This window comes from Oryctolagus cuniculus, chromosome 11 (genome assembly GCF_051225735.1).
Source record: "Oryctolagus cuniculus isolate XC-2025 breed Fujian yellow rabbit chromosome 11, ASM5122573v1, whole genome shotgun sequence".
Classification (NCBI taxonomy): Eukaryota; Metazoa; Chordata; class Mammalia; order Lagomorpha; family Leporidae; genus Oryctolagus; species Oryctolagus cuniculus.
Genome location: NC_142877.1, coordinates 73692654 through 73717306, shown reverse-complemented (window position 1 = coordinate 73717306; position 24653 = coordinate 73692654). Strand labels below are relative to the sequence as shown.

At 37.9% G+C, this 24653-nt stretch overlaps 1 protein-coding gene across 1 annotated transcript in view; it reads left to right on the top strand.

Annotated features, from left to right (window-relative positions):
* Positions 1–8325: 8325 nt before the first annotated feature.
* TSPAN8 (tetraspanin 8) overlaps positions 8326–24653 on the top strand; it is a 32226-nt gene continuing 15898 nt past the window's right edge. The window contains exons 1-3 of the mRNA XM_008256788.5: positions 8326–8699; positions 18801–18863; positions 24304–24441. Of these exons, the coding sequence (XP_008255010.1) occupies positions 8640–8699; positions 18801–18863; positions 24304–24441 (261 nt within the window). The 5' untranslated portion in view covers positions 8326–8639. The remainder of the gene's footprint in view (positions 8700–18800; positions 18864–24303; positions 24442–24653) is intronic.

Genomic DNA, 24653 nt, shown 5'->3' with positions numbered 1-24653 from the left:
AGCAGATCACTCCAGCAAAGGCTGGCGAAGCTAAGCTGTCAGGGTTGCTATTCCAATCACCTGACTCTGGATCCGACATTTCACTGGTCTCCTTCTCAGCTTGTTGTGACTATTGAAAGTATTAAAGGAGGTAAACCCTATAGAGAAGCCTAAAGAGAGTTCATGGGCATCTCTTTCCACCATGATCAGAAAGTGTATTTTTCATTACTGTAACATTTTGCTTCAGTTTTTACTTATAAACATATAAGAACAGATTTGGGAGATGTAAAGTCTATTTTTCTCATGCATATTTTCATATTTTTTCTTAAATGACCTATATGGTTAGTAATCAGATGTCCCAAAACCATGAATATTTTAGAATAAAAATATATTACGGAGCAGGAATAAAATTGGATATTGGAGATCCATTCTTCATGAACACTGGATTCCCACTTCACAATGGTAATGCTAACCCTCCCCTTTTTTTTCTGAGCTGGAATGAACACTATAAGTAGAGATTGTTGGTTTAAATGTACTGCAAAGGATAAAGCGGGTTCATTCTCATACCGGATGCTTCCCACTCTCAGTGGGAATAACTAAACGATTTTATGAGCCAGACTCGGGAAGGACACAAGGAAGGCAAGAGGCTCACATAAAAGCAAAGAAGAATGTTGGTCTCAGGAGACCTAGAATTGGACTACAAAACAAGAGCCAAGGCTCTTGTCCTGTGAAAGTGACCATAAAACACATAAGTGAGTAACTTTAACTTTCCTAACAAAAGAAGGTAGTTTTTCAAATGAGAAATTCTAGCGATAACTGGAATTTTCTTTTTAATAGTTCAGAATGCATGATCTAATGCCCTTACAGAACTACCCCTAAATATAGTAATATGAAAATAAATTTCAGCATCATTTTCTTATGCTGCTAAAAGCCATTGAGAAAATAAATTGATTGTCCACTATGTTATGAAAAGAATACAGTATAGAGTGAGTGACCACAAAGGAATAAACAATAGAGTAAGTAATGCTTCCTCTAAAACATAATTTATTTTCTACACTACTCTGTTAGCAAATGTATTAGGTTAGTAGATTTTGGAAACCAAAATGTAAAAACATTAGATTTCATCTTGATTTGTAAAGTGCTATGTCTCTTGTACCTAGTAAAGTGACTGGAATATATTAGATAGTCAACACACTTGTTAAATGGATTTTTCAAGAAGGCTTTTATTTAATGAATACACATTTTATATGTACTGCTTTTAGAAATATAGTGGTTGTTCCTCCCATTCCCACCTTCCCATCCCACCTCCTACTTCCTCTCCCATCCCATTCTTCATTAAGATTCGTTTTTAATTAATTTTATATACAGAATACCAACTCTATACTAAGATTTCAGCAGTTTGTACCCCCCCACACCACCCCCCCAATATCCTAAAGTACAGATTCAGAGCAAGTTTTACAGTTATTTCTCATAGTACAATTCATTAAGGACAGAGGTCCTACATGGGGAGTAATTGTACAGTGACTCCTGTTGTTGATCTAACAATTAACACTCTTATTTTTTATGTCAGTGACCACCCAAGGCTCTTGACATGAGCTGCCAAGGCTATGGAAGCCTTTTGAGTCCACAGACTCTGTTGGTATATAGACAGGGCCATATGCAAAGTGGAAGTTCTCTCCTCCCTTCAGTACATCCTTCTTTGTTGGCCCCTTCTTTTTTAATAGAAAGCTTTTATTTAATAAATATAAATTTCTTAGATACAACTTCTGGATTATAGCGGTTCTTCCTCCCATACCTGCCCTCCCACCCACAGACCATCCCACCACCTACTCCCTCTCCCATCCCATTCTTCATTAAGATTCATTTTTAATTATCTTTATATACAGAAGATCAACTCTCTACTAAGTAAAAATTTCAACAGTTTACATCCACACAGACACACAAAGTATAAAGTACTGTTTGAGTACTAGGTTTTTTTTTTTAATTTATTTGACAGGTAGAGTTATAGACAGTGAGAGAGACAGAGAGAAAGGTCTTCCTTCTGTTGGTTCACTTCCCAAATGGCCGCTATGGCCGGAACTGCGCCGATCTGAAGCCAGGAGTCAGGTGCTTCTTCCTGGTCTTCCATGAGGGTGCAGGGGCCCAAGCACTTGGGCCATCCTCCACTGCCTTCCCGGGCCACAGCAGTGAGCTGGACTGGAAGAGGTGTAGCCAGGACAAGAACCTGCACACATATGGGATGCTGGCACCGCAGGCAGAGGATTAACCAAGTGAGGCACAGCGCCGGCCGCAAGTACTAGTTTTACCATTAATTCTGGTAGCACAACTCATTAAGGACAGAGGTCCTACATGTGGAGCAAGTGTACAGTGACTCCTGTTGTTGATTTAACAATTGACATTCTTATTTATGACATCAGTGATCACCCGAGGCTCTTGTCATGAGCTGCCAAGGCTACGGAAGCCTCTTGAGTCCACAAACTCTGACATTATTTAGACAGGGCCATAATCAAAGTGGAAGTTCTCTCCTGCCTTCAGAGAAATATACCTCCTTCTATGATAGCCTGTTCTTTCCATTGGGATCTCACTCAGATATTTCATTTAGGTGTTTGTGTTTTTTTTTTTTTTTTTTTTTTTTTTTTTTTTTTTTTTTTGCCACAGTGTCTTGGCTTTCCATGCCCATGCCTGCGAAACTCTCATGGGATGATCTGAATGCCTTAAGGGCTGATTCTGAGGCCAGAGTGCTGTTTAGGGCATTTGTCATTCTATGGGTCTGCTGTGTGGTTGATGGCCCCTTCTTTCCACTGGAGTCTCAGTCACAGAGATCCTTCATGCAGAACATTTTTTGCCACTGTGTCTTGGCTTTCCATGCCTGAAATGCTCTCGTGGGCTTTTCAGCTAGATACGAATGCCTTAGGGGCAGATTCTGAGGTCAGAGTTCTGTTTAGGGTGTTTGTCATTCTATGAATCTGCTATGTGGACTGCTTCCCATGTTGGAACTTTCTCTCCTTTTTAATTCTATCTATTGTTATTACCAGACACTTGGTCTTATTTATGTGATCCCTTTGACACTTAATTCTATCTATATGATCAATTCCACACTTAATATGATCACTTTAACACATAAGATGGGTTTAGTACCACCCAGCTTAATGGGATCTGGAGTCCATGGCAAGTTTTTAGCTTTGCTTTTAGGGGTAAGTCCATGGTAATGTGTCCTGAATTGTACAGCTTTTCCTTCTCTCATTCCCACTCTTATTTTTAACTGAGATCTATTTTCAATTGACTTAATATGCCTATGATTAATTCTATGCTAAATAAAGAGTTCAACCAATAGTATTGAGTAGAAAAAAAAGAATAAATTAAAAAAAAATGAAATAATGAAGTGTTCCTCGACAGTCAAGACAAGGGTTGTTCAAGTAATTGCTTCTTGTAGTGTCAGTTTCACTTCTACAGGTCACCTTTTAGGTGCTCTCTTAGTTATCACAGATCATGGAGAATATATGGTACTTGCTCCTTTGGGACTGGCTTATTTCCTTAGGTATGATTTTTTTCAGATTCATCCATTTTGTTGAAAATTACTGGATTTAGTTTTTTTTAAACCACTGTGTAGTATTCCATAGAGTACACATCCCGTAGTTTCTTTATCCAGTATTACATTGATTGGCATTTAGGTTGATTCCATGTCTTAGCTATTGTGAATTGAGCTGCAGTAAATATGGAGGTGTAGATGACTTTATTTGATGTTTTAATTTCCTTTGGGTAAATTCGGAGAGTGGAATGGCTAGGTCGTGTGGTAGGACTATATTCATATTTCTGAGGGATCTCCAAACTGTCTTCCATAGTGGTTTTACCAGTTTGCGTTCCCACCAAAAGTTGATTAGGGTACCTTTTTCCCCACATCCTCTCCAGCATTTGTTGTTTGTTGATTTCTGTATGAAAGCCATTCTAACTGGGGTGAGGTGAAACCTCATTGTGGTTTTGATTTGCATTTCCCAGACAGCTAGTGATCTTGAGCACTTTTTCATGTGTCTGTTGGCCATTTGGATTTCCCCTTTTGAGAAATGTCTGTTTAAGTCCTTTGCCCATTTCTTGCCTGGATTCTTTGTTTTGCTGCTGTTGAGTTTTTTGATTACTTTATGTATTCTGGTTATTAAACCTTTATCAGTTGCATGGTTTGCAAATAATTTCTCCCATTCTGTTGGTTGCCTCTTTACTTTCCTGACCATTTCTTTTGCTGTACAGAATCTTCTCAATTTGATGTATCATACTTGTTAATTTTGGCTTTTATTGCCTGTGCTTCTGGGATCTTTTCCAAGTACTTTTTGCCTATACCAATGTCTTGCAGAGTTTCCCCAATGCTGTCTAGTAATTTGATAGTATTGGGTCATAGATTGTCTTTAATCCATTTTGAATGGATTTTTGTGTTAGGTGTAAGGTAGGGTTTCTGCTTTATACTTCTGCATGTGGAAATCCCAGCACCATTTTTTGAAGAGACTGTCCTTGCTCCAGGGAATGGTTTTAGCTCCTTGGTTGAATAGAAGTTATTGTACATGCGTTAAATAGATTTTTGTGTATATTCCAGAGAAGACAATACTATAATGAAAATATGAACTGTCTGTAAATTTCTGCTTTCTGGTTCAAGTCCTATCTTAGTGGGATTTGTGCTGCTGTGAAATGATACCTGAGGCTGGGTAATTTATAAAGCACAGATATTTATTTCCCAAAGTTCTGGAGACTGGGAAGTCTAAGGCTAAGGCACTCATACCTAGTGAGACCCTTCTTGCTGCATCACCCCGTTGCAGAAGGCAGAAATGCAAAGCAGCACCTGCACACAAGTAAGAGACAGAGTTGGAAGGGGGTTGGAGAGAGGGGTGGTTGCTGAAGGGAGAGGCTGAACTTGCTTTTATAACAAACCTGCTCTGGACATAATGAAGTCACTCCCACAATTATGCCATCTATACATTCATGAAGGCAAAGCCTTCATGACTTAATCATCTTTTAAAGGTCCCACCTCTCAATACTGTTGCATTGGGAATTAAGTTTCCATTACATGTATTTCATAGGACACATTCAAACCATAGCAAGTACGTAATGTAGGCCTGATTTGCTTGATGACCTAGAGAAAAGGCTATATTTTACACAAGGCATCTGATGATCTTATATAGGCTGTTTCCTCTGACCTGATAATGAAGAATCTCTTTCTCTTTTTTCCCAGTCAGGAGTCTCATATTGTTATCAAAACCTAGCTTAATAGTGATTACCTTATGGGGAGTTAGAGGGATTAATGAGATTTGAATTTGTATCCTGCTTTCTTCTGTGCATTCACTATGAGTAATAATAATTAGCATGATGAGAACATTAGGAAAGTTGTTCTACATCTGTTGAGACTTTCTCTCTGCTCTTTCTCTCCACTGTCATTTCTTGCTTTGATACCTCATATCCCACTACCTCTCCTTCCTGGTCTGGTCTTTCATGAGGTCTGATATGTATTGCTGACATTTTCCAACCCTTCCCCAAACCATTATTAAAAAGTCTGTTATATGACAACTTATCAACATTGAAGGTGGTAAATGACTCATCCTTCATAATTTAAGACAGAGCAGATAGCAGTGAGCAGAACAGTGATCAACTAATCACATGACCTCATTTATACAAGGAGCTCTACCACTAGGTGATTTTTGTGAACTAGTAATTTTCCTGGACTGTACTTTTCTCATGTATAAAATGTGGGGCTTTCTCTGGATTAATGTTTCTGTAGGTATGTATGTACATTCTGTATTGCTGGTCCTGAATATATTGCATTCATTTGAGAATTACTGTATATTACCTTCTTGAATATTATAAGGATTTCTCTGACATATCTTGAGACAAAGGAACAGTTTTTCTTTACTGGAAATTGTTTAGGGGGGAAACCATGGCATGTGGGTGGTTCTCCAGACAGTTCTCTGAGGGTATCTATAGTTTACCTTTCTTGGGGGCTTGGCTTCAATTACATGTCCCTTTACCTCTAGTGATAACAACCATGGGTATAAAGTAGGTCAAGAGCTTCACCTCTCAGGCAGTAAGGATGGAATAAGGGAGAGGTATGAATAACTGTAGTATAGGATGACATTTGAGACTAAATGTATGATCAAATTCTAATGGGTACGAGAAAGAAGTAAGTTCTTCCCAGAGTTTGGAGAGAGGATGAGGAAGGAAGACTCCACAGGGGCAGCACTGTTTGAGCTCCGTGTTGAGGGGAGTTAGCAATAATTCACCAGGCCAAGAGACTCAGCAAGGATAGTCTAAGCAAAAGGAACAACACGGCACAACGGTGTAAAACTTCAAGGTATGCTCTGTGGTGGGTTTGTGAAAGAATTCTGTGGCTATGAAACCTAGGAGTAGACGCTGCCTAGGAAGAAAGGAACAGGAAAAAGTCTTGGAGGTGGGTGCCATGTGTTTTAAGTGTCTTAATAAGAAGCCTGAAATTTAAGATATAGTTAAAAAGACACCATTCTTAGGACAGTTTTTAATCAGGGGGCTTTCTTGATCAATAGGTGTTTTATAAAAAGAATTATGGAGAACTGAGGCAGATTGGGAGTGGTGAGTGGAGAGGCTGGCAGGGAAATTAATTATGATTCTATTGAAATGGCGCTAGTAAGAGATGATAAAGGACTGAATCATGACAGGGGCAAATGGATGAGATAAAGGAAACAGAAATAAAGGAAATTTAAAAGCTTTTTAGACCATGGGGGAATGGTTAGATAATGAGGAAAGAAAGAAAGAAAGAGGAGTATAAAATGGCTCTATAGTGTATAGCTTGGGCAAGTATTGTATGATTATATAACTTACTGGGATAGGAACTCAAAGGAATGAACTTTTTCACATAGATTTTGAGTTGGGTTGGGAGCTGTATTGCATAGGGTCATTTTCCTATAAAACACACCCATGGTTGTTGTGTTTCAGAGTTCAAGAATGATTTAACTAAAGACTGTATTATTTTCAAGAAGATTTATTTTCTACTAGAAAATATATTCCAAACTGAAATTTAGTAGTCACAAGATACATTCTTGTCAGTAGAACAGTATTTAAGTCTATGTTTTTCTTTTATATTTATGTATATGTGATAAATCTTTATTTTTTGAATTATAAATCCATTTGGCTTTTCACTTAATATAAAATTCTTTTTCCTTTCATCTGTGGTTTGTACTACATATACTAATATCTCAGTAGACATTTATGCCTCCATTTTCTAGGATAAAATTGCACAGAACACTGACAATATTAGTGATAACTGAAATATTAAGCTATTATTTTTGGGACTAATCCCAAGTTTGGCTTTTAGCATGAAATTTTATCATTGACAATGCATTAAAATATATTGTTTATACTGAGGGAGTAGGATTGTACCTCTGTGAAAATTAGAAATAAATATTCTTTTGGAAGAACTCTATCTTTGCTTATTGTGTGGAATTTTTCACAAATTTTAAAGAAATATTTTCTAATAGCCTTTTGAGGTAGAGAGCTTTCTTAAAATTATTATTTAGAGGAATAAGAGATCCTTTTGAGAGGTAAAATGTGGAACCTAGCATGCTCCAGGTTATTTACATGAAGTAGTCCATAGCTTCCTCATTAGGTCCAAGACTTTTGCTTTTACCTGGGACAGCTGCCTTCTATTAGCACTGGAAGCAAATTGTACAATCTGTGTCCAATGATCCATGACCACCTTCTCATTTAGGATTTTCTTTTCTGTCCAGAAGGGCCTAGAATTCAGAAACTGAGTTGGTGGAGATGTATTGTTGCTAGAAATAATTTATCAGAGGAAAGAAAAGACTGTGTTTATCTTTCAAACAAACCAAGCTATGAAACTTGCTACACTTTATGAAGTGAGCACAATAGTGGTAGTCAGAAAGACTCCTGAGAACACTTTTTTTTCTTGTATATCGTAAAGAAATAAAGATAAAAAAATAATGTTCTTATTGTGATAGGAAAAATCTCCATCCCTCTCCACTTGCCACAACTGTGGTGCATTTAAGGCAGCTCTGTGGAATTGTTTTGAAATAAATTGGAAGCCCAAAAAGGCCCGTGCATGTCATGGTTGATTCACTATTCTGAGGTTAATGATAAAAGGTTACTGTATCTACTCCTGGAGATTGGACTGATTTTTGAATGTATTTTTTTGCTGTTAGAAGAAATGTCACCTTCTTGAGAAAATACAGTGCAAAATGAATTGAGACAAAATGTGCCTTACCTCAGAGCAATACAACCTTATTTCCCTGCAGCAGATACAGAGGGCGGGGAAGTCGGGCTGTGCTTTCTGAAGTCCAACCACCCAGTATCTGGCTGTGCCATTCTCTCCCCTGATCCAGTGCCACTCCCTTAACTTGATATCTGTTTACTTTAGAGGAGGCCGTTTTTAAGAAAGGATCGTAAATATCCTGGCCAAGTGCCCCAAAAGCCATGACAAGCAAAAAGAACATACTTTCCTGCAGATAAGCATTGGTGCTATTTAAATGTGTGGGTTAATTTTTTATCCACTTCAGCTTCCCTGCTTTCTATTTCTTCTCTGAAGCCCTGGGCACAGGAACCTGTGCAGGCACATTATTGCAGAGCATATTGCAGGACAATCCTCTAACGAATAGCTGCATTCACGGCATCTGGATTCCTGATCCTTTTGTAACATGGCAGGTGTGAGTGGTTGTATAAAATATTCCATGTTTATCTTCAACTTCTTTTTCTGGGTAAGTGTTTTCCTTTTAATTATCAATTTTCTGCAAGAAAGGGGATCTTGATATCATAAACAAGAACAGATTCTGCACTAGAGAAATAGGAGGAGAAGGAAAATGTATCTTCCATTTACTTGTTTGGATTTGTTTGTTCTTGCTTTGGATATTTCAGTAATTGAAAATGAGCCAATGACTCAAAAAAGTACACTTAGATTCTGTGAGGATAAACATTTCATAAATGTTTTGATATAGTTGCAAAAACAATCATGGAGGAAAAACTACCCCTTAATTAAAGGACAATTATTCTTAGTTGTATATCAATCAGGCCTCCCTGGTTTAAGTCCCCTGTGGGAAAAACATGGTCTGATCCATCCCTTTATGTCTGGATTTGAAACAGGTGAATAGCATGGCATGGAATGATAAAGACATGAAAAGAGGATCATTTCCTGACGACCTCCCCCCCCCCCAAAAAAAGCAATAGATCATAAAAAACTTGAAGGGGAAGCAATTAAATTATTTTATCATAAAAGGATTGAATTAAACCAGTGGAATTATATTGGCATTTTTGGAGTTAGGACTTTTTTTTTGGTTAGGATTTTAATATCATCCCCTCTTTAATAAACTAATAAGTAACATCTAACATGTTGAAATGGGAAAAATGGAAAAGGCACATGGGACGTTGGGAAATTGACTATCATTTTTAGTGTATATGGTGCAATTAGAGACTGTTCAAAAGCAAATTATTGGAAATAACCCAGAACACTTAGATGAAAAAAGTTTTGAATGATGGATTATGCAGTACAAGGAGAAACAAAACCTCCTTTTTTTGGAATATGTTATCTGTATGTTTTATACCTGTTTGCCTATGGTAAGCAGATAGCTGGTATCTACACAGTGGTGATTTCTGTCCAATTAAAATAATTCTTTAAAAATACCTTTTTAAAAAGGTAGAATAAATACTTCTTACTTTTTCACATTTCAAATTGATGAGTTAGCTTTCTATTATCATTCGAAAGTGATAAGCTGGTACTTCTTTACCTATCCTTATGAAATGAGATTTTATTACAATTCTTATTCCTATTGATGTGTTTCTTGTTCCATATTTGGAATCACAACATAGAAGAAAAATAGTGGACTTAATTAAACTTAATTACATAAATACAGATTCATTGTACAGAATGACATTCCAAATGATCAGCAGTCCCAAAGTACACAGATGATATATTTAGGAATTAAATCACTGAAAATATAAACAAAATAAAGAAGGAAAAAGGTTTATCATCTTTTCTTTCTCCTTTTCCAAGAAAAAAAGATTGATTATATCAATTTCAAAAAATTTTTCCTGAGAAATTTCTTCCCTTGATTAAGCAGTGAGAGTATAATGCCTTGGCTTTATTTCTAATTTGATATTATGGAGAACTTCAAATGTTCATCAAAGAAGATAGAATAGGAGAATCATCTATCACCCAGCCCTAACAGCCATGGAAGCATGGCCAGTTTTCTTCCATTAATACTTTTGAAGCAATCTAGATAGGTCATTTTACCTATAAATATTTTAGTATATGTTTCCAAATGATAATTCTTTTAAAAGTATAAGCACACGCCAGCGCCATGGCTCACTAGGCTAATCCTCCACCTTGCGGCGCCGGCACACCGGGTTCTAGTCCCGGTCAGGGCGCCGGATTCTGTCCTGGTTGCCCCTCTTCCAGGCCAGCTCTCTGCTGTGGCCAGGGAGTGCAGTGGAGGATGGCCCAAGCACTTGGGCCCTGCACCCCATGGGAGACCAGGCGAAGTACCTGGCTCCTGCCATTGGATCAGCACGGTGCGCCGGCCGCAGCGCGCCAGCCGCGGCGGCCATTGGAGGGTGAACCAACGGCAAAAGGAAGACCTTTCTCTCTGTGTCTCTCTCTCACTGTCCACTCTGCCTGTCAACAAATTAAAAAAAAAGAAGTATAAGCGCAATATCCTTATAATGCTTTAAAATTTAGTAACAGTTCATGATCAGCGATCAAATAGCCATCCAGGGTTCAAATTTTCAGTTGGCTTATAAATGTTCCTGTGTGAGTCAGGATCCAGATGAAGTCCATACATTGTCATTGTTTGATACATCTTTCATGTTAATTTTATCTATAGAATCTCCCTCTAAGTTCATCTTTTTATTCCCTCTTCAAGTTTTAAGTGCTGACATGTGTGTTTGTCTTAACCACATTTTCCAGAATCTGGATTTTGCCGTTTGCAGAGGTGTAAGTTTAACATGCGCTCCCATCCTTTGTACTGTCTTTTATGTTAGTAATTGCATCTGGCTGCTTGATGATATTCAGAGTTTGTTTTGTTTTTTTGGCACAACTGCTTCATAAGTGATATTGTGTTCTTTCATCAGTAGGCACATCATGTTTGATTGTTTTACTTTTTGAGATGTAAGTAGCCATTGATGCTAAGTACTAAAGAAAGTATTGATTGATTAAGAGATTCAAATTGGTGATATTCTTCTTCTATCAACTTTTCTTAATATATAAGTATTAGCAATAATACTTTCAATAATAAGAAATTTTTCATTTACTGCTTGGTTACCAGTGATACGGAACTTTTATTTTTAAAAAAAGTAGCGTAAGAACTTCTTTCTCATTTTTCACTTGTTGAATTTCAAAATAATGAATCACACCGAAGTGATAAACTAATATTTTTAAGTACCCTTTATGAAATGACAGATAAATTAACTTTTTATTGATGTGCAATTTATCCATCTTTGCCTAGTGGAGATTCTTCAGGTTGACTCCTGAGACCTTGTGACATAATCCTGAACTTGCCTAGTTCCTGCCCAACCCTGGAATCAGCAATTTTTCCAAGATGTCTTTATACTTGTCTTTATAGCCATTGTCTTTATATGACACAATATATATCACCCATGTAAACCAACCAGGATGTTCATATACTAATAAATATATGGTTCCTATTATTAAGATGCCTTAAAGAATCTAAACTGGTAGCAATCTTTAGATTGTGAAATGGTTTAAATATATTTTTGTTGTATAAAGACAGCATGCAAAGAGCTGATGGCTGTTGTGAATATATCAAAGGTCAGTGTTTCATAAATAGTTAATCAGGAATTTGGAATATATCTGAATTTTATTTTTAAAAAATATTTACTTATTTTACTTGAAAGGTAGAGGGACAGAGAGAGGAGATACATGGTGAGGGAGATCTTCTTCCCTTATGTTTACTCCCCAAATGCTGGGCCAGGCTGAAGCCAGGAGCCAGGAACTCCACCTGGGTTTCTCACATGGGTGGCAGGAAACTAAATTCTGTTGCCTCCCACATACATAGCAGGATGCTAGGTTGGAAGCAGGGCAGCTGGGACCCAAAGCGGCACTCTGATGTTGGATGTGGACTCCCCGGTTGGCGGCTTAACCCATTGTACCATGACTCTCACCCTAGTCTAGTTAGGGGATGTTTTACAGATTCAGTATTGCACAAGAATACTTCAGAAATTTCATAGAAGACATTGTCTAAATAAGATCGGAGTTGGTGAACTCAAAAGGCTTCCATAGCCTTGGCAGCTCATGAAAAGAGCCTCGGGTGATTACTGATGTCATAAACAAGAGTGTCAATTGTTAAATCAACAACAGGAGTCACTGTGCACTTACTCCCTATGTAGGATCTCTGTCCTTAATGTGTTGTGCTATGTGAATTAACGGTATAACTAGTACTCAAACAGTACTTTATACTTTGTGTTTCTGTTTGGGTGCAAACTGTTGAAATCTTTACTTAGTATATACTAAATTGATCTTCTGTATATAAAGATAATTGAAAATGAATCTTGATGTGAATGGGATGGGAGAGGGAGTGGGAGATGGGATGGTTTGTGGGTGGGAGGGTGGTTACGGGGGGAAAAAGCTGCTGTAATTCAAAAGCTGTACTTTGGAAATTTATATTTATTAAATGAAAGTTAAAAAATTCATAGGAAAGTGGAATTAGTAATATGAGTTTGTTTTGATGAAAAAAATTCCACAATATGTGGTAAATGTGTATTATGGAAAAATTGTGCATGAATTTTCAAAAAAAAGATTTTAAACCAAAATAAATTCACCTTTTTAAATTTTTCCACAAGATTTTTGAAGTACTATTGCATATTCAGGAATCAGAGTGAGTTGTAGAGCTCTGTACCATGGTACACCAGAAATGATCACTGCTTTCCTGAGAAATTATGATTGATTTATCATAACCATTCTCTGTTGACAAAGACAAAGTCCTTCTGATGGTGTAGATCCTAATTAGATATTTCTGATTTTCCTGGGAGTTCCTTCCATTAGTATATGTGGTCAGGCCTACAAAGCCTGTGTAAGAAATCTTGAAATTGAATCACTCTTTCAGCGAGAGCAAGAGTTATAAAGGCTGCTAGTGACAATTTCTTAGCCTACAGGTGACATCAATATTTTAAACCAAAATGTAGATGATAGAATCCCTGCAGTTAAAGAATGTTCCTACTTCTACTCTCTTGTCTACCCCCAACCTAGAGTCTTCAGTTGGAGTTTTACAGTCCTTCACAAGAAATTAGCAAGTTGTCACATTCTCAATGTTTACTTAACCAAAAATTTTAACGGTCCCACTGATGTGGTTTTCTTGTAGATGTCCATAGCCTTATGTTTTCAAATGCATTCTTTCTGGTGTAACTTGCTAAGCTAAACCTTTGCAAAGTAGGGCCAGATGTAGAAATATCTCTAAGATGTGCATATGGTTATTTAATCTAAACATACTAGTTTCTTCTGGGGAAGAATTTGTGATGTGCCACATAAATATGCAGTAATATCCAAGTGTTAGAATTACTAATTGAAGAAAAACATGTGAAAGTAAAAATTACTCTAATCTCTTAATGCAAGCAGTTGATGCATGTTGGAGAATTGGATGCCCTGTTGTAATGTTATTGGTACAAAATCTGTTTTCCTGCCTTTTATGTTAAAAACAAATGCAATGCCCACATTTTCCTATGCCTCTCTTAGATACACCATGCTGATAGTATTGTAGCTGTTGAGGGTGTTTTAGGTGTCTGAGTAAGCATGCTACAGGGAGCATTTGCCTCGTGGATGCAGTGGAATAATGGCCAGCAATGGAGTGCTATGGAGAGGCCAGCTCTTAATGAAGGAGAGCAGAGTGAGGTAACATCCCCAATCCCAGAAGGGGTAAGGTGAGGAAAAGAGGCCAAGTTGTGGAGTCAGGTGTATCAGAAACTGAAGGAAGCCAATACATGTAGAAATATGAAGAGAAAGAAGGAAATCAGAATGTGGTGAGAGTTTCAAGAATCAGGATTTCAATGTTCATGGATGAATTCTTTGTGGTACCTTGGCTTGGTCTCTAGGTTAGATGTGCTGAGAGCAATTAGAAGACAGGAAGCAGAGCAGATATAACTCTGTGATAGGGGTACATTACAAAAAGAACATGACTTATTCTGTACATTGATGATATGTCCCAAGGTAGACTTATCTATGGCTGTAATGTATGAACTTTTTAAGTAGAGTCATTGGTTACCACCGTGCAATCATGTGACAGTGACAAAACACATTAGAACCCAGTGGTGGAGATCTCAGTCTGAATATCAGTTCTTTCATCACTAGCTGTGCTGCCTTCTGGAAATTAGCTACTCTCTCTCTGCATTACTATTCCTCATCAATAAAAAATGATGACAGTGGTAGTATCTATCTACATCATGGAGTTATGAAAATTAAGTGCATTGCTAGATGAGAAAAACTCATAATAATGCCATATAAATATTTAAAGAAGACAATTCAATGGCAATTGTATAAGCATTTTTATGACTCATAAATATGAAACTACTCTATATAGTGGCGAATAAATTTCAGTGTTGGATTTTGAAACAGGAAGAAATAAAACAGCAAAAAAAGGCAAGAATTTGTCTCTCATAAGTCGAGACAATGAGAAAAAAGTATATTTTTTAAACACAGTGACTGGGATCAAATCCTGAATTCATCCCTATTGCTCTGTGACTAGCACATGACTTTTCTGCCTCCAATAGTCAAGTCACCTCTGGTATCCTGGGATTATTGTAAAAATGAGTCTTGTAGTTGGCCCCTTAAACATTATTCATTTTCATCCCTCAAGGTGCCCCTTTGGGAACAATAATATTAAGTTCACAGTCTAGTCTGTATCCCAGCAGTTTCTTCCTTTCTCTACACTGCTGAAGCACACTTCCATAAACATTAAAATCAAAAGATACAGTTGGGAGAGAGGGAGTAGAGATGATTGGAGGACACATTATCAGAGAAGAGGACAAGTCAACATTCTACCAGTTGGGGAGGACATTTGACACAGTAGTTAAGTTGCTGCTTGGAATGTCTGCATCCCATATTGGAGGGCTTGGTTTGAGTCCTGGCACCTCTGATCCAAATTCAGCTTCCTTCTAATATTTACCCTGTGAGGCAGCAGATGACTGCTCAAGTATTTGGGTCCTGCCACCCTGTGGAAGACCTGGATGGAGTTTCTGGCTCCTAGATGAGGCCTAGACCAGCTCTGGCTGTTGCAGGCATTTGGAGAGTGAATCAGGAGATGGTAGATCTCTGGTAGGTTTTTGGTGAGGGCCCTCTTCCTGGCCACCTTCTTGCTTGGTCTTTCTTCCGTTGTGTGAGTGGGAGAGGGAGAGAGGGAAAGAGAGATTTTGATTACTTTTAAGGTCACCAATCTGAACAGATTAGGACCCCACTTTTATGACTTTATATAATCCTATCTTTTAAAATCCATATCTCCAAATACAGTCACATTGGAAGTTAGGATTTTCAACATATACATTTTTAGTCCATTGAATATACATAAGCAAATTTCACAATTGCCTAATTTGTTAGAATGCTGATTGAGACCAACTACATCCTAATTCCATAGAAAGAACGATGCTCTGTGAAAGCTGAGTAAAAACCACAGAGATTCTCTAGAAATAAGTGGAAGAGGTTGGGCCAAGGAAGTTCGGCAGGGTCACTGATAGCAGGCCTCGGCACTGAGTATACTGACCCCTTTCCTTTTCCAACTTTACCAAAAGAAACTGGGTTGGAGATAGACACATATTTCTTTTCTTTTAAAAAATTTTTAAAGATTTTATTGAAGGTACACAAATTTCATGAACATAGTGATACTTCCCACCCAACCCTCCCTCCCGCCTATGCCCCCAGCTTTCTTCCTTCTCCCTCTCCTACTCCCACTCTTTTTACAAAGATCTATTTTCAGCTTACTTTATACTTATTTCTTAATTTATACTTGTGTTGATGAAAACAGCATGAAAAGACTAAGGTAGAAATCCTTGAGGCAAACTGGAGAAAGGGCTCAGGGAACCAATATGGTAGTCAATCTAATAATCAAGATGAACTAGTTTAGTATTTTTTTTTTTTTTTGGACAGGCAGAGTTAGACAGTGAGAGAGAGGGACAAAGAGAGAAAGGTCTTCGTTCCATTGGTTCACCCCCCAAAATGGCTGCTACAGCTGGCACGCTATGCCGATCCAAAGCCAGGAGCCAGGTGCTTCCTCCCAGTCTCCCATGCGGGTGCAGGGCCCAAGCACTTGGGCGATCCTCCACTGCACTTCCAGGCCACAGCAGAAAGCTGGACTGGAAGAGGGGCAACCAGGACAGAATCCGGCACCCCAACCGGGACTAGATCCCAGAATACCGGCGCCGCAGGCAGAGGATTAGCCTAGTGAGCCGCAGTGCCAGCCGAACTAGGCTAGTATTAATCATCACTATAGAATGATCATCCTTGATAGAAAGGAAATTTACCTTCATCTTTATTTGTTTGTTTGAGAAGCAAAGAGAGACAGAGAGAAAGATAATGAAAGCTCTCATTTGGAGAGTAAATCAGTCAATGGGAATTCTATCAATCTGCCTCTCAAATGAAGTTTCAATTTTTAAATATAAACAGTTAAATAAAGAAAACTCATTTGTGGGACAGTTAGTGTTTATTTCATAAAGCTTATGAATGGTTTGTTTTCTAAGTATTTGGAAAAATGAAGGACTTATCATACACACAAAAAATTTAAACATCATGTTTACTCTCTAAAAATTATTAAAGATAAAAGAAATTATCAATTCCCAACTTGACTCTCACTGGGATTAAACATGACAATAGGTCTGCTCTGATTTCATCATCATTTTAAAAAATCATCTATTATTTTTCACTTTATGTTTCTGTGTGGGAGCAAACTGTTGAAATCCTTACTTAATGTATACTAAGCTGATCTTCTGTATATTAAGATAATCGAAAATGAATCTTGATGTGAAGGGAAGGGGAGAGGGAGTGGGAAAGGGGAGGGTTGTGGGTGGGAGGGACGGTATGGGGGGAAAACCATTGTAATCCATAAGTCGTACTTTGGAAATTTATATGCATTAAATAAAAGTTTAAAAAAAAAAAAAATTATTAAAGATTTTTCACTGATAGTTGAATAAATGTCAGATAACAATGATAAAACTGCCAGGATTGTATTTATATTTGAAGCTAAAGACCAATGTGAGCACTTAGATAATAAATATATGTCTACTTGTGAAAGGAGAATAAAAAGAAAGAAAATATTAGTGAACAAATCACATAACAAAAACCCAGTTGGTATAAAATTACTGAAAATTCCAGAAGGTTTTATTATCATTTGTATAAATTCTCACTTAGGGACTTATTGACAAAAAATTTCTAAAATGAGTATTTATCCCAATTTACAAATGAAGTTAGGATTTAGTGAAAGGAGGTAGGGGTATAAAAAAAGGAAGATTTTGAGACTCCAAAACTTTCTTTCATGGCTTATATTTTACTGTATGTATAGATGTGTAAGATAATTAAATTGCATAGGTTGTTTGGCATTTAAATAAAGAGCTTTTATTTTTAATTTTAATTACACTAATTTTTGGGGGGAGTTGAAGCATGTGATGCACTTGGATTGGGTAGGAGTTGCAGAGGATTTTCAGAATGAATACACACACACACACACACACATATATTTGAATTCCAACTTTTTTTCCAAGATGAAGAGTTAGGACCTGGGTTTTGAAGTTTTTTAGAGTATACAGAATCTCATTTTTCAGCTACTCATTACACTTGACAAAAATCTCTTGACTCTGTCTCCACTATAAACCTCATGAGGAGCCATTAAAAGTGCCATTGGGCATTTCTGCCTTGTGGCTCAACCATGCATGAAAGCAATGATGCTCTGAGGACACTGGATTTTGGAGGACTTGGACATTTTTCTGTCAGAGCATGGAAGCTTAGAATCTTCTAGAATGTCCATCCAGGCCTGCTGTGTCTGATATGTTACCAGCCCTGCTCTTAACATCTCCCTCTAATAATAGATCTTTGACTTTTTTTTGAGGTCATAATATGTATCTTTTTTTTTTTTTTAAAGAAAGCCTGAAAGACAAGAATTTTCCTTACACTAAAGTAAAATGTGTTTCACATTTTATGTGTTGGCCTTGGTCCAAATTAAATAATCTGGTAGAGTCATTAAAGGAATTTAAGACTTTAAGAACTGTTCTTCATTGTTCTTTTTCTCTGGATAAACTTCACTACCTACAAGAATTTATTTTTAAAAGAATTTATTTAGGTCCAATAAGTGTTGGTTAGTATATATCTCAGTTGCTTAACTGCAAATTTTGTCTAATGTCCTACTGTTCCCTGTTTACCCCAACTTCATTCTCCCTCTTGCATCCTGAGTGAATATTTCATGATTAGTCAGTTGTTTTCTTCTTTCTGGGCCCAAGATAGCTTCTGAGAGACAAACCCAGAGGCTTGATAAATATATTTTATCTCTAATCTATTGTGACTTGTCTTTTGGGTGTTACAATCTCCAAAAACACAGAGTTGGAATTGCAACATGGAAAATAATCTTTTCTTGCTTAGTGAAGATGACTTCTGGTCCACAGACCTATCAGTGCTTTGCAGACAACAAGCAGTTATTCTTATCAAACATATGGATTGCAATAGAACATTTCCACAATTATCTGTATATTTCATTTATACCTTTCAGGTAGTAATGGTGTATTTAATGAAAAACTACTGTGACCAGATGGATGAGAGTATGTGGAATTGGTTCATTTTGTCTTAATTGTAAACTCTAACCTTTTTTTTTTTTTTTTTGCAGCTATGTGGTGTCTTGATCCTGGCGATAGCAATATGGGTACGAGTAAGCAAAGATGATCAAGAGGTAAATAAACAAATATAAGCCACCTTGTCCCTAGTGTAGTTTATTTCTAATAACTATTATATCTATGAAAATGAAAGTAATGACAATCACAATAACAATAAGCACTTCTACAACATTTTTCTTGACTACTTTAACTCATCATTTGTGCTGATATGTATTTTATAATTTATTTAAGTTAATTGAATTGCTCTGTCCTTGGCACCATGCGAGGTGTGGAACAATGGTTCTGGAGCACGGAAGAGGTATTATTCTAAACATTGAAAAATTTCAGTGAAAATGGAGGTGGGAAGTGGCTGAAGTGGAAATGTTTTTCCTTCATCATTTGTTTAAAGCCAGCCTGATATACCACTTGAGAAAGTAGACCACCCCCTTCCTCACCAAGAGTAACAATTTTTGTACTAGAAGATTTTTCAGTAATTTAACTGATCTCAAAGTGGTTGATCCAAAAGGCAAAAAAAGGTGTGTGGGGGGAGTTATCTTAAGAAAATTTGAGTCTGTGCTTTAAAGGCATCAAGAAACAGTATAGTTAGTGTTATTCATGGCAACTAACATTGAAGGCAATCCCTTTAAACAGGAAAAGCTTGCCATGTGAACACAGCTCAGCAGTTCTCTGGGCATGCCCAGCTTCTTGCTACCTGTACAAGAAGAACATGTCCCTGTTTTGCCTACTACACATATTTTTTTGACCAGGGGCAAAGATCTTATGAAGATTTTCCCGAGTTTGGAAGAAGCTTTCTTCCTATGGATAAATTTTGATTCCAGCCTCTGGACTTCTCATATGCTCTCTGTTTCATACCACAGTGTCACAAATGTGGGAAGACTGGGCAGGGAAGGGACAGAAGCAAGAGCATGGGAGGAGGGTTCTTTGTTTTACTCAACACTGCGTCATCCTGGCAGCATTCTCCGGTTTCTTGCTCTCCTCTTTTCAGGGGTATCCCTCCTTCCCAAATTATTATTCTTACTCCTGTAGAATGGTTTCTTCATTTTTCTTTGTTGCCTGGGTTCTTACCACTGTGAGGAATCATGTCTTCTATTGTTAGTGCCATTTCAAGGTATTTGCCCAAATGAGGAGAATTTTTTCCTCCTTAGATTTTTTATTCCTATTTAATAGTTATTAAACTATTTTTAAGCCAGCAGTTAAGAGAATATCTGTGTGACAAAGATAGAGAGCAAGCTCTTATTTGCTGGTTCACTCCCAAAATGCCTTCAATGTGAGTAGGACTGGGGCTAGGCCAGGCTGAAGCTGGGAGCCAGAAACTCAATCCAGGTTTCCTGCATGAGTGACTGGGACTCAACTAGTTGAGCCATCACTTGCTGCCTCCCCGGGTATGCTTTAGCTGGAAGCTAAAATCAGGGGTTGGAACCAGGATTCAAATTCATTACTCTCTTCTGGGATACAGACATCTCAACTAGCTTCTTAACTATCAGGTCAAACATCTGCTTCAGATAGCACACATCCTAATAAAATTTATTTAATCATGGTGCAGTTAAAAGCCTCTGTTCACAGCCTGGTGGAAAGAGCAATTAAAGACAAATTTTTCTGTTCTGTTTCCTATCTTAAAGTGGGGGACACTTCTGGAAATTTCTCTCCCTCTTTCTCTTTTACAATTTGCTTTCTACTCCTGTGGAACCCATAGAATCAGAGCAACAATTAGTTACCTCAGCATTCTGTGCCTTACTTAGGTGAAAACCTTTGGTGGGGGACAGTTATGTTTTATACTCATAAATATGCCTTCCCGAAGGCTTGAGGATCTGCAGTGTAAGCCTATAAAAGGTATTTAAAGATGGACAGAATCTCTGTTGTCTAGAATGGGATGTCTGACATTGGGGCTCATAATCAAACACAGAGATTAACAGCAACCTATAGAGAGAGTACTTTGGCCTTTTCTAACATGGGTGCAAGGCCTGCATCTTATTTATTTTATTCTTTCACTTCTGGTTGATATTTTATTTCCCCTTAGTGTTTCTGGTAAACAAATTTGGTGTTTAGTCTGTTAAGAAGTTACCCACATTGAATAAATTAAGGGAATACTGTTGTCATTGAGGGTGTTACTCCACATGTGGGGAAAAGAATGAATTGATAGAACTAGACAGCATCTTAGTTACGTTTAGACTCTTGCGCTGTCAGCCTCTTACCATGAACAAAAGCAAGTTATTTGCCAGGACTACATTAACCAGCTTGATTTATCTACAGTTAGCATGATTTTTATTTGTCTGAGGCCTGTGACAAAGAATCATGACTGAGCAAAGAGCTGAACTTTATTAGTGGAGAAATAGAAGTAGCAGTTTTAGAAGGGAAAACATGGACACAAACAGAAAAGGAGAATGTTGAGGAGGAGGTAACATATCTTTCTGCTAGTGTTTCATAGGAATAATTTTCTTCCCCTGGGATAAACTCAGCACCATGAGGAGAAGCATATTGGCAGCCATCCTTGACCCAGGAGACCTCCTCTAATCCAAAGAGGAACTCTGGCACTTTGTTATCCAGGCCCAGCCATTCCTCTTCCTTTAGAAATTCTCCCCTTGTCCTATGACTCACTCAGACACAACATTCATCCAACATCTTTTAATACCCTGTGTTTTCTCTGTTGCACCAAACATCTGAACTGAGATTTCTATCCCATTCTTGAGTAAGACTAGCTGCGTTTTGTGCTGGACATGGCACAGTGACTGCTGGGCAGTCAACACACTGCTTTCTGGCCAGTCTCTGATGCTGGGTCACCCTTCCTAGGCCAGTCTCATAGAGGTTCCTCATGAACTGCTACACCAGTGCTGGCTGTAACACCCAGACCCCATAAGTAGATATTTGATCTATTATTCTATACCTGGGTGATCTGTCCTAAATTCTGATAGCCCTGCTAGTGAATCTTCAAACCTGTTTGACAGCTTAGGGTTTGCTTGTACTGGCTACACTATTCTAGTGAAGCATTTTTTGTGGTAAGTTGATAGAGATCATTTCTTTTCTTAGAAGAAATATTTACTTATTTGAAAGAGAGGGAGGGAGGGGGGAAGGAGAGAGAGAAGAAGGGAGAGAGAAGATAGAGAGAAAACCCAAGAGCTCCCATCAGCTGGTTCACCCCTCAAAAGGCAATGATAACTGGGAGCCAAGGTTAGGAGTTATGAACTGAATCTGGTTCTTTCACATGGATGACAGGATCCCATCTAATTGAGCTATCACCTGGTGCTGTGGATTCGTTCTGGGAAGAGGAGTGCGGTGCGGGCAAGGGGCACGGAGTCACCACTGGGAGTCAGATGAAAATGGGCCAGAGGCGAGCAGCCTGCAGACTCATTTATTTCAGTTGGTACAGCAGCTTATATAGTCGAGGCAGTCAATTGTGATTGCCCTAACCAATCACAGCCTGTTGCCAGGCAGGCTCCATTGCCAGGTGGTTTTCCAGGGGGTTTCCGAAGCCATTCCTGAGTAACTGATGCTAGCTTGCCAGCGGCCATCTTGGCATGGCCTTCTCATTCCACCACAATCACCCATTGCATTTTAGAGTCTGGAGGAAACTAGAGTCAGTACTGAAAGCTAAGGATAAAGCCCAGTGTGCTCCAGTGTGGGATTCAGGCATTCTTGCTGGCATCATAACCACCAGGCTAAATGCCCACTCCAGGCTGGTTTCTTAATACTACTTTTTTGTCACATCTAGTTTGACCCAGATATCATGACTGTTTATTAGCAAAACTGATTTCATGGCTTCAATCCTAACAAAAAAAACAACAAAGAAAGCCCCAAAACAAACAAAAATCTTTAGGCCTAACCAAGCTTTCAAAATATGTAAATTGAAACATTATCTGTAAATACTGACTTTAATAGACAAGAGGACTTAGATGTTAGAGGCTGGCCCAGAACCTCTTTATGGAATGGAAAACTGAAGCCCAAAGAGTTAGTTGAGTATCCCAGGGTTACAAATTTAGTTTTTGTTTTGTTGTTTTGTTTTACAAATTGAGTTCTTTATCAGGATCCTGACTGGGATCTAAATCTTTGTTTTAATGCTTTTCTAACTTCAGCACAATATTTCATACTGATTGCAGAATAAAGATTTCTTCTAGTTATGAAATGACATAAAAAGCCTTGAAAACAAAAAAAGGGCATCAAAAGTGGTAGCAGTAGTCAAATCATTTTTGCCTTTGACATTACCAGGGATCTGTACAGCAGATTCTGAGAGGCAAAGTATTTCAGGTAGACTAGTAACTAGTGTTCTACCTGGAGATAGCCCAGTAGAAGAGATTAGAGGTGATAGATGGACTATGTGTGAGAGTCATGTATGACACAGGCACACGATTTCACTCTTTCACTATGATTTGTTCCTGGCCCTAAATGAAGAACAAGATGTTGATCAAGGGTAGGTCTTCAGAGGATGTTGAAGAAAAGCATGTGGTGTGGTGTGGTGTGATGTTGTGTGGTGTGGTGTGGTGTGTGTTAATAGAAATGAATTATACCGAATGGAGAGCTCACCCACAGAAAGGGTCCTAGAATTTTTTCCTTAATATCCCATTTCTTACCAGTCAGAAAAATTAGAGTTGATATGAAATATTAGAAGTGGACATTCTTTTATAAAGATGAAAAGTATTCTTACTCAAAAGTACTCTCATGTCCTTTTTCAATCAATACCTATTTTCTCTCCTGCCTTCATCCAAGGAAAACACTGCTTTGATTTTTATCACCATAGTGTTACCTATTCTTGAATTTCATATTAGGGGACTCAGACATTATTTATGCCTTTACGCAGGGCTTCTTTAGCTCACTGTAATTCTGAGATTCTTTCATAGCATTGTGTCTATCCATTGTTTGAGAAATGTTGGACTTTTAAAATTTAGAACATTAAATTACCATAATGGTTTATAATGCTACTTTGTGCCTAAAATGCAGAATATGCAAACCAAAGATCACATCAGTAACAGTGAAAATACCTGCCTTCTAAACTTTTTGAAATCATTTTTAAAAGCCTATTACATCCTTTCCATCCATCCAACTTCCAATGTATCATTTTAGAAAAACAGGAGATTGGAAACATGATTCAGGTCCATGTCATCTCAACAGAACGTAAGGTCACGGTGGACTGGGATTCTCACTTGTTTAGATCATGTCAGTATTTCAAGGTCCCAGAACAGGGCCTGGCACATAGAAGGTACTCATTGGCTATATATTTTAACTTTCATTTAAAAACTTTAACAGACACATAAAAACTCTACATGTTTGTGGAGTACCAAGTGATGTTTTAATACATATCTACATTGTGTATAATGTCTACTCAGGGTGAACAGATCTATTTCCTCAAATATTGAAGATTTTTCAGTGGTAAAAGCATTCAAAATCCTATTCTTTAGCTCTTTTTTTTTTTTTTTGAGAGTGAGAGACATATAGATATAGTTGTTGAATGAAGGAAACATCAAGGAAATGGCTTTTTTTTGGTCATTAATCTCTTTTTATTTCCAGATTATCAGTTCTGGAGACGAAGTCACCAACTTCTATGTTGCTGCAGATATGTTGATTTCTGTGGGCGCCATCATCATGATCCTGGGCTTCCTGGGATGCTGTGGAGCCATTAAGGAAAGTCGCTGCATGCTTCTCTTGGTGAGCTCTTCAGACAAACCCCGACATTCAGCCTGCAGACTCCTGAGGATTATCTTCCATCCTCAGAGTCTGTCAAAAGTGTTTGCCAAGATTGATGTAATTCCAACTTCTGTTAGAGGGTTTAACTGTGGAAATTAATATGGCTTAGAGTTGACTATGTTTGGCTGTGACTGGAGAATACTTTGAGAAAAGACAAACTCTAGTCATTTACG